This window comes from Sus scrofa, chromosome 5 (assembly GCF_000003025.6).
Source record: "Sus scrofa isolate TJ Tabasco breed Duroc chromosome 5, Sscrofa11.1, whole genome shotgun sequence".
NCBI lineage: Eukaryota > Metazoa > Chordata > Mammalia > Artiodactyla > Suidae > Sus > Sus scrofa.
The window spans coordinates 43,067,767-43,078,563 of record NC_010447.5 but is presented as its reverse complement, the minus strand read 5'-3'; the positions used below and the strand labels follow the sequence as shown (position 1 = coordinate 43,078,563).

The 10,797-nt window shown below is 37.3% G+C and overlaps 1 protein-coding gene across 21 annotated transcripts in view; it reads right to left on the bottom strand.

Moving 5' to 3' along the window:
- CAPRIN2 (caprin family member 2) overlaps positions 1-10,797 on the bottom strand; it is a 44,735-nt gene that overhangs the window by 9,081 nt on the left and 24,857 nt on the right. For 19 of the 21 annotated variants that reach the window (XM_021092109.1, XM_021092102.1, XM_021092113.1 and 16 more), the window contains 5 exons: positions 7,975-8,097; positions 6,751-6,832; positions 5,630-5,685; positions 2,985-3,089; positions 1,676-1,822 (listed from right to left, as the gene is read on the bottom strand). In XM_021092109.1, coding sequence (XP_020947768.1) covers positions 1,676-1,822; positions 2,985-3,089; positions 5,630-5,685; positions 6,751-6,832; positions 7,975-8,097 — 513 coding nt within the window. The remainder of the gene's footprint in view (positions 1-1,675; positions 1,823-2,984; positions 3,090-5,629; positions 5,686-6,750; positions 6,833-7,974; positions 8,098-10,797) is intronic. The other 2 variants (XM_021092105.1, XM_021092116.1) reach the window with 1 other exon arrangement.

Genomic DNA, 10,797 nt, shown 5'->3' with positions numbered 1-10,797 from the left:
GAGAACAGTTTGGAGATACCTTAGAAATCTATACATAGAACTTCCATATGACCCTGCAATCCCACTCTTGGGCATCTATCCGGACAAAGCTCTACTTAAAAGAGACACATGCACCCGCATGTTCATTGCAGCACTATTCACAATAGCCAGGACATGGAAACAATCCAAATGTCCATCAACAGATGATTGGATTCGGAAGATGTGGTATATATACACAATGGAATACTACTCAGCCATAAAAAAGGATGACATCATGCCATCTGCAGCAACACGGATGGAACTAGAGAATCTCATCCTGAGTGAAATGAGCCAGAAAGACAAAGGCAAATACCATATGATATCACTTATAACTGGAATCTAATATCCAGCACAAATGAACATCTCCTCAGAAAAGAAAATCATGGACTTGGAGAAGAGACTTGAGGTTGCCTGATGGGAGAGGGAGGGAGTGGGAGGGATCAGGAGCTTGGGATTATCAGACACAACCTAGAATAGATTTACAAGGAGATCCTGCTGAATAGCATTGAGAACTATGTCTAGATACTCATGTTGCAACAGAAGAAAGAGTGGGGGAAAATCTGTAATTGCAATGTATACATCTAAGGATAACCTGACCCCCTTGCTGTACAGTGGGAAAATAAAAAAAAAAAAAAAAGAATATGACTGAAAAAAAAAAAAGACATTGTGACAAGAATGTACAAGGCAAGCCCAGGAGACCAGTCTGCGAAGTTATACCAGAGTCTCTACTTTTTTGAGTGTCAGGCAAAGAATTTTCAACTTCCTTCTGTAATGGACCACTAGTTGCTTTTAATTAGGAATAAGAAAAAGTCAGTAAAGCCAATGTGGCAATTCTGTGTAGGATGGACTGACAGGAGATAAAGGGAAAGCAAGGACACTAAACTTTTCTAGGTGGCCAAGCAGGAAGTAATAAGATTAGAGAACTCTGGTGTCTAAATTCTCCAGCCCATTGCTCTGCATCGTGCCTGCTTTCCATTGCCACTCCACTGGCTCCAGCCAACCACCATCACCCAAAATTACCTGGAGTGGGACATTAAACACCATCAGAAAGGGTACTTACTGGCCAAGAGTTTTTGCTTTTTTCCTAAAGAACAGTTTTATACTATTCTGGGTTTATAGAAGAAACATACAAACCTTGTTGTAATATTACCTTAAGTTTTAAACTACAATTTGTAAAGGAATATGTAATTCAAAATACTATACAAATATGACCAATTCTCCAAAATCTAGCATGACATCAAGATGAAATCAAATGAAAGGTTTAACAGTGACAGAACATACAAGTAAGTGTCCTCTATTACAGGTTATTGATGCCATGGAACATCACTACTATGATATCAGTAATGATTAGTATTATTAAGTTATTTATAGAAAAGTATGTTCCTCACCACACTTTCTTTGCTTAATATGGGTCCTCAGCTTTGTCTACTACTAATTTTCAGAGAAGAAAATGTTCTGATAAAATAGCCATTTGAAATGATTGAGGCTTTGGATCTAATACTCTTCCATCACAAACACTGGACAAATGCAAATTCTACCAGCCCAAATAAGAGTAATACAAAGGCATTTTTTTTCACATAGTACCCAATATTAAGAAAAACAATGCCTTTTTAACAGGAATAATGAACTGCAATCATCATTCATGTTTCATACTCACTGTCTGCATGGCTTGAAAAGGTGCTGTGTTAATGGTTACTGAACTACTACTTGCTGGAGGTGACTGGAAGCCCTGTTCAGAGCCCTTTGACATGGGCGGATTTGGAGAAGCTAGTGAAGACGGCTGCTTGCTTGAGGGAACTGCTGCCTAGGGAGGAGAAATGCAGTATCAGTCAATTACCTGCCATACAACAAGCAGTTAACTTACACTAAACCCCAGACTGGCATAAGTCAGCAAGTTCTATAGAATGACATCTGGACACAGGAATGCAAAAGAATAGCTTTTGCTTACAATTTCAACTCTCAATTGCTGAGGATGCACACTAGCATTTGCTTTGCACAGCTTGCTGACTAAGTGAGAGTCTTACTATTAATCAGTCTAACAGAGGAGGGGCTGAACTTTTTATGAGTAACTAGTCCTTTTCAAACCCTATAATGGTATTTTCCAGTTCGGAATCTAATATTACTCCAAATTCATAGAGAATCAGGCTTAAGAAAACCCTTGAGTTAGTTGCTTAGTCAGTGTTAATTTGTCTCTAATTTTTTTTCTTTTTGGCCATGCCAGTGGCATGTGGAAGTTCCCAGGCCAGGAACTGAATGTGCACCACAGCAGCAACAACGCTGGATCCTTAATCCACTGAGCCACGAAGGAACTCCAATTTGTCTCTATTTTAAAGTCTTACTAGTAGATACCTAAGTTAGACATCTAAAAAAAGAAAGCCAAACCTGGAGTTCCCGTTGTGGCTCAGTGGTTAATGAATCCGACTAGGAACCATGAGGTTACAGGTTCGATCCCTGCCCTTATTCATTGGGTTAAGGATACGGCATTGCTGTGAGCTTTGGTGTAGGTTGCAGATGCAGCTCGGATCTGGCATTGCTGTGAATGTGGTGTAGGCCGGCAGCTGTAGCTCTGATTCAACCCCTAGCCTGGGGTTGAATCAGAGCTACAGGGAACCTCTATATGCCCCGAGTACAGCCCTAAAAAGCAAAAAAAAAAAAAAAATACAGTGAGAAACTCAAACTAAGCATACTCCTACCTAGAAATATTCATCTTTCTGCCATTAACAGTTTGGACATATTTATTGTATCGGATAAGGCAATAATATGCTATTAAGTCTATTTATATGGCAAGGTCACAATGTTAAAGTTACCTTTTGGGTTCCAGGACTACAACATCTATAGAAAGCAAACATTAGTAAGGTATAAATGTTAAATCATTAAACTGATCATGCTTGTAACTCATACAATAAGCTGGTTCTGCTATTCTTTTTAAGACAGAAAAGAAATTAAGACAATTGGTCTCATATTACCTCAGGAGTCTCTGAGGTCATAAACTCTGTTTCAGATCCTGAAGAAGCCTGATCGGTAGTAACCAAGCAAGCATTTGAGCTACAAGTTACTGGAGAAGCAGCAGCCTAGACACAAGAAGATATAAAATGTTGTAAAAGGCATGCTTGGCTCACTTGATAGTTCTTGAACCCTGGGCTCCCTCACACGTTACTCTTGTTGAGCACTCAACTACTGCCAAATGCTATGCTAAACACTTTAACGTGTGTATATTAACTCCTAACCATAGCCCTGTGCAGTGGGTAAAACAATTCCTATCTTATTCATAATCAGGCAGAAACAAAGAAAGGTAAGTAATTTGCCCAAGATCACACTAAAATTCAGTGGTAGAATTGAGACTCAAATGTAAGCAGTCAGCTACATTGCCTTTCTAGGCCTGGTCACCAAAGCTACACATCAAATCCCATTCTCATTTACCAAGAATCTTGGCCCTGGAAACCTGGGGCCAGACCGCCAGGAACCATCCGCCATCACTGGGAGATGTGCCCAGGGTACATTAACACTCGAGGCATGGGTCTGCCAGGGATCATGGTAACTATGCTTTTACTCTAAGTGCTCTTAGTGTCTTAAAAAAGCAGGTAGAAATAGATATAACAGAAAGGATAAGCTCTACATAAATCACCGTGGCATGAAAATTCTAACAAAAAAACCTGAGGCTAATAATATGTATAAAACAAAAACTGGGAAAAAGCACAGTAGGAACTAAGGCTGTGACAACTATAACCAACAAAAAACGAAGAGAGAAGCTAGAAGGAATGCTATGGTAACAGAGATCTATAAAATTCTACCAATCACAAGCTCTGAAATGTCAGTGAATCCACCCCTTTTATCTAAACGCTTCAATGCAGTTCTCAGAAGCCTTAGCAATAAAACAGGTGAAGTGGAACTAATTAATGGTAACCAAATATCAGAACAGTGACCTTCTAGAACAGTTCATCAGGATATGCCACTTCTTGGGAAGGAGATGGAGACCAAGTTTTAAAAAGGTCTTATGAAAAAAAAATTGAAATCCTTTAGAACATTTTATATACCTAAATACACAGGTATAATTTAGGCCTGACAAAAATATTAGAATCATTGTAAAACCAGAGTGTTTCTAAAACTAGGCCTTTCTTCTAGCCCTCTCATTAAAACAATGAGACAACTGCTCAAAATAAGTGTGACTGGCTGTTATGGGGCTATAACTAACTCCATTATCACAAAAAAGATTCACAGATGCTAAATTAAAGCAACTTAAGCCACTTAAGCTTTAAAGGACCTTTGTATTTTAGTTAAAAGGTTAACGCAACAAAAAAGATAAACATTCTTTACATTAGTATTTATTTAGAAGCTATGGCAGTTCCTGCTTCCAAATATATTGCCCTTTTTCGGGCAGACTGCCCAGCAGGAGTTAGTTTTAGGTGCTAGTGAATAAACATGATGTTGGAGGTCAGTGGTTCCTAAAAATGGATGCGCCGATTTACCCAGGGAGCAGATTAAAAATACAGATGACTAAACAACATGCCTAGAAATTCTGATCCTGCAGATCTACAAAGGCATCCCTCAGCACCCACAGAGGATTGGTTCCAGGAGGCACTACAGATACCAAAACTCACAGACACTCAGGTCCCATGGTGCGCCCTCCATACCTGTGGTTCCACAACTTCAGTTCAAACCAACCTCAGATATGTGGTACCGTGTGTATTTAGAAAAAAAAAAATAATAATAAAAAATCTGCATATACGTGGACCCAAGCAGTTCAAACCCATCTCATTCAAGGGTCAATGGTTTATACTTTTATTTAAGTGACAAAATAATTCTGATGCAGCCATCCTATAGGCCTGCCCCTGAGATCTACTAAACTAGACTAATAGTTTTTCAAAAATTTTTAACTTGTGAATTGAAAGCTTCATATAGAACCTAATAGCTAGAACAGATAAAATGAAATTCTTTAGTTAAAGCAGTGAGTGGGGTGAGGGATCTTGCTCAATAAATACATTTTGAAAACTGAACTACATCTTATCAAACTAAATATAAACCACTGTAAACAAACGGTATTTACTCAGAAGGTTTTGGAAGGGAAAGCAGTAACTGTGGAACCACCTGGTCAAAATATTTAACGTAGTGTCAAGCAGCTACCATCTAGAAAATTGCCATAAGGTTTTCAGAAAGATCCTGAGAAAGAAAAAAATTTTAAGGTAATGAACAGAAAACACCTTGAACTTACTATTGATGAAAATGAAACATGGCGTTTAGAGATCCCAATGATTTGCCCCCTTTATTTTTCTAAGTGTGTTCTGTGAAAATTAGCTCATCAGGATATCAGCTGTTATATGTGGGACTGGCTAACCAAGAGTTAAACAAAATTAGTTTCTCTCTTTGGACCCTTTACTATGCCAATATACTAAGTGATTTAGGTTCCCAAATTACCTTTGAATTCTTCAGGCTTGCTCTTTCCTTACTAAAATCAGCCTCCTCATACTTAATCTAAAAAACTAGATACTCGTAGAACATTTTCAATAATTGAGTTAGGTATGTTAGGATGCATGAGTCTGAATATTCTTGCCAAAGCAAGTTTCTTCCCTGAATAGCAACAAGAGTAAATGAGAAATTAGTCTGGAGAAGTTACCTGTAACGGCTCTTGAAGAAAATCACTTTGATTGGATAGATTTTGTTCTGTAGATGCTGCAAAGAGTGAAATCAACAGTAAATTACTGGGGAGGAGAAAAGTTTATGTATATCAACTGGGTGGAAGCTAAAGCTTATGCTTTATAAAACAAAGCAGTATCTGGAAGGACTACGTGTCAAGTCCTTTCTATTAAAGCTCTAAAAAGAGTCAGAGAGGACTACAGAATAGGGCACTAGTTCCAACTCTGATACATAATGATGCTTTAAGGTTAAATGGGTAAAAGCAGCATTTCAAGGCTTCCAAGAAAAAAGAACTTTGACTTTAAAAAATAATGGTAATTGTAACATAGAAGATAAAAATCTGAACTATCATGAGTAGCAATTAGCTGATACACTTTAAGTTACAAGTTTCAAAATAAGTCCTAGCAGGGGTCATCTGTCTCTTCCGTTTTTTTCTTTTTGATTATTTAAAATAATATACTTTTCAATTACTTAGTTCCAGTTTAGCTTCTCATTAATGTCTATCACTTCTGTTAATTACTCTCACTTCTTTCTCCTTACCTTGCCCAGAAAGTATTGCACCAGTCTTCTGGTTGGTGCATGCTGGTCACTACAGCTGGACTATGGCTTTGATTATGTTATTCCTCCCCAGAGATAAAACAGTGTAGAATAAAAAGCCTAAAGTTTGAAGCATCAGATCCAGATTCATATCTGGGTTCCATCATTAGTTATTGTGGTAATCAGTACAATAAATACCACTGATGTAACTTTACTCATAGTTAGAATCCAAAAGCCTCCACTCTAGATTTATAGAGTCAAATGCGGGTCAGGCAAGTTCTAGTCAGAATTCACTCAAAGAACATAAAAAATAGCAAAAACAGCTACTGTGTACTTCTATTCACCCATCTGGAGATTTTCTCTAAAATGCAAACAGGTCAGTTAAGTACAGTAACATCCTATTGGTAATTCACTCATATATAACTCTAATAACAGATGGACACATTTAGAATAAATACCTAGATATAGTTTACCCTTAAGACAATCTGCAGTAAAATCATTTGTGAAAGAAATAATTGTTAGACCTAGAGCTGTTTGTTCCAAGTCTTAAGAATGATGACATACCTACTGGGCTACCTGGAGTAGCTGAAGGCGGCTGTGATGATGGAATTGCACTTGAAGGTTTGTCAAAATCCAGAATAGATTCCTAAAGACAAGATTTTAAATAATGAGTAGAAACAAAGCTTACTGCCTCCTGGTAAAGCTATTACCATTAAATTTTTTATGATGTTGTCCACTGCTTATCAACTCTAGGAATCTAGCTAATAACTATCTCAAGATGTTAATAACTTAGTCTTCGTAGGAGAAGAAATTAAGAGTTAAAAATGAAATCGAAAGTCAAACCTCAAGACTGCCAAGTATCAAAACTATAAATTAATTCAAAGGCAAAGTTAGGAAAAGAAATTCCTAACTTGAGGTCTTAAACATCAATTCTAATGAGACTGAACTCTCATTTTTATTATACCCAACCATTGAGAGGGTCTAATTATTTTATCTCAGCCACTAAACTAACTCATGCTCCTAGACAGTTTCATGACAAGAAGCCATTCTCTTCCCACATCTGTGTAGCCTCATTCTCCCAGAAACATTTCCAACATTCTGAGTGTTTAACTTACATACCTAGACTGATCATTGTAGATCTTTTATTTATCATCAAATAATCTTATGAAGTAAGCAATTTCTTCACTTTACAAATAAGTAGAAAGCTGGAGGCTAAATAACTTGCCACAGATTATACAAGTCTCAAATCTTTTTACTGTACAAAAACCTCTTATTTGCCTACTTCATCCCTCAGGAATATCATACTACTCTGAAATTCTGTAAGAGTCTGCATAACAGAATTTAGCATTTAACTATTAACACAAGTTTACAATTATATGGAATTGGGATATAAATTCCTTGAAGGCAATGAACATTATAATCATCTACACACAATGGCACCTACCAGAATGACAAACATAGCATAGATTCCCATAATCTAAGTGGAAATTATGGATGAGCTACAGCAGTAATGTCATTTGAACATTCAAGTTTCTTACATGTTTAATTCATTTTATTACTCACGACAAACAGGATTAGGAACAATTACCCTCATTTTTCAAAAAAAAAAGAAATGGAGGCAAAGAGTTCAGTAACTTGCCTAAACTCTCAGAGTTAGGAGGTAGCAGGGTCAAGATTCTACTCATTCTGGACACCAGAATCTATGCTCTTAACAACAACTTCATTATAATGCTTCATATCAGAAGCTAGTATCATATCACTTAAGATCCATTTAAGAACGACTCATACTTGCATAAAGTTACAAGTTCCTTGAATCTGGGTCATCAGATCCTGCAGTTTTTCTTTCCTCAATACTGGATCCTTTGGAAGGGTAGAGGAAGAACCTACAGGCTGATGCATAGGCTTAGGCACCTACAAGATAAATCCATAATGTGTAAGAGTGAAATCCAAATTCAATAGCCTAATTCAGGAAACTCAGCTTATTAATACATCTTAATGAAATCAAAACACATAGCATTGTTCATTTAAAGATTTAGCTTAGGTAAAGAATCTCCACATAAATGCATTTCTAAGGAATTTAATGTTAAACACATTTCCCTTTTCAGAACATTAATGGGACATCTTTCTAAATACCTTTTTAAAGGGAAGGCTCAGAACAACAGAACTTTTTTGATGGCAAGTTCTCTCATTATGGACATTAGTTACCCTGCATCCTCTATAAGATGCTACTGACTATAATATATAACACATCAATGATTTCCCCCCCGGGAAAGAAACTACTACTACCACATTGAATATCCATCCCATTTTTAGGACATATTTGATTTCAGAAACATTAAAATGTAAAAATGTATATACATACATCCTAAAACTGAGGCAATTCACTATTGTATTTTTTTTTTTTTTTGTCTTTTTGTCTTTTCTAGGGGTGCGGCATATGGAGGTTCCCAGGCTAGGGGTCTAATCGCCGCTGCAGCTGCTGGCCTATGCCAGAGCCACAGCAATGTGGGATCTGAGTCGCGTTCTGCAACCTACACCACAGCTCATGGCAACATCAATCCTTAACCCACTGAGCGAGACCAGGGATCAAACCCGCAACCTCATGGTTCCTAGTCAGATTCGTTAACCACTGAGCCATGACGGGAACTCCTATGTTTTGTTATAAAGTAAGTATACTTTGTTGGGGTGGCGGGGGGTGGGCTATAGATGTTTAGAAGGTGGTTAGCCCTCATGCTAAATTTCTTAACACTGTTGCATAGCCTGAAATAGACCTAATGTTTATAGTTATTTCTTATAGATATCAGCAAGCCTGTCCCTACCAGAGCCTCTTCTCCACCTTCAAATTCACTGGGAAGTCACACAGCTAAGCTTATCAACAGTGTCATAAAATAACAGTAAATACACCCTACAAGAACATATCAAAGGCTCTTTTGGGAGACAAGTACAAACTTCAGTGATTTCTTTCATGTTATCTAGTCTTTTGGCTTTGAACTCTATTTTGCCCTTGACTGTACTTAGGCATGCATGCTCCAGGCAGCTGAGACTGCAATACAGACAAATACTGTACTATATAGAGAAAGATTGCAATATAGACAAATATTGTACTATATAGAGAAACTTGCTCTCAGTCACTGAAAGACCCAGCAATTTCAATAAAATGATGTCTCTGCCATGAAACAAATTAAAGGAGTTTTGGTCTGTCCAACTAAATACTCTTGATTTTTTTTTGGTTGTTATCATTTTTATTCCACACTCACTGCATACAGAATTTCCTAAACCAGGGATCGAACACGCACCACAGCAGTGACCAAAGCCACTGCAGTGACAAAGCCAGATCCTTAACCCACTGCGCCACAAGGGAACTCTGTAAACACCCTTATTTTAAATACTATTCAGCAAATTGCATGGTATCATCATTCTGGTGTGGTAAAGACTTGGCATTGCTATACCTAGTGGAATTTTTAATTGCGTTTTTTAAACTGCTTTATTGCAGTGTTAAACTGGGTTTTTAAAAATAAATTTCTTAAAATAGTCATATTACAATTACTGTCATGTGATATCTGACCAGTGAAATAAGGCTACCAGTCAGAAAATTAGTACCTTAGTACGCTACCAATCAGCGTCAGAAAGAAGCTAAAATTACATTACCACTTAAAGAGGAAGAAAGGAGAATTAAAGGGGACGAATAACTAAAATTCTCTCCCCATAGGGTAAAATTGAGGTGGGGTAATTTATTTATAAAATGCAATACTTCGAATTTCCTAAGCAAAATGTTTTTCAGACTGTTAGAGAACCAGAGACTTATGGGAAAGCCTCTGGCTGAAATGGCATGGAAGTCCAGGGCACATTACTAGACGGAGATGAGAACACTGAAAGGGTAGCAAGTTCACATTTCTTAGCAAACAAGGTGGCAACACATCTTCAACAAGTTTGCATTGAAACACTGGTAAATAACTCACACTTTAGTAAAAGACAACACTAGCTAGGATTCTATCCAAGGATTATTCATTATAAGCTTTCAGGTAAGAAGATAATATTTTTTCTTAAAACAGAATAAGGGTTATTTTTCGTTAAACAGAATAAGGCCTTATATTTGAACTAAATCTCCTGCTCCAAACCTAATTACAGACTATTTAACACCTGTACTTTTCATCTCCAGAAAATTCTTATTTTGGAACAGAAATAGAGAATTAATTCAGATCCTTCCCCAACTACTGCTCCTTCAAAAACAAAACATGAAAGATTCCTGTTTCTTCTCTTCACCTTCTTCAAACAGGACAGGTTAATCTGAGTGAATGCAAATAAGTGAAAGAGAAGGAAGAGAATACAGAAAAATGTAACTTCTGTCAGGAAAAGGTCTCCCATGTTGTGACATGCACTTACATTTCTCACTTGTTCACATGATGGTATTCTCTGAACTGTTCACTTTTTTTTTTTTTTTTTTTTTTTTTTGGCCATACCTGCAGCATGCAAAAGTCCCTGGGCCAGGGATCAAACATGCATCACAGCTGTAACCAGAACCACAGCAGTGACAACACCATATCTTTAACACGCTAAGCCACCAGAGAATTCCTGAACTATCCACCCACTCTTCTGATGTCACACCACGTC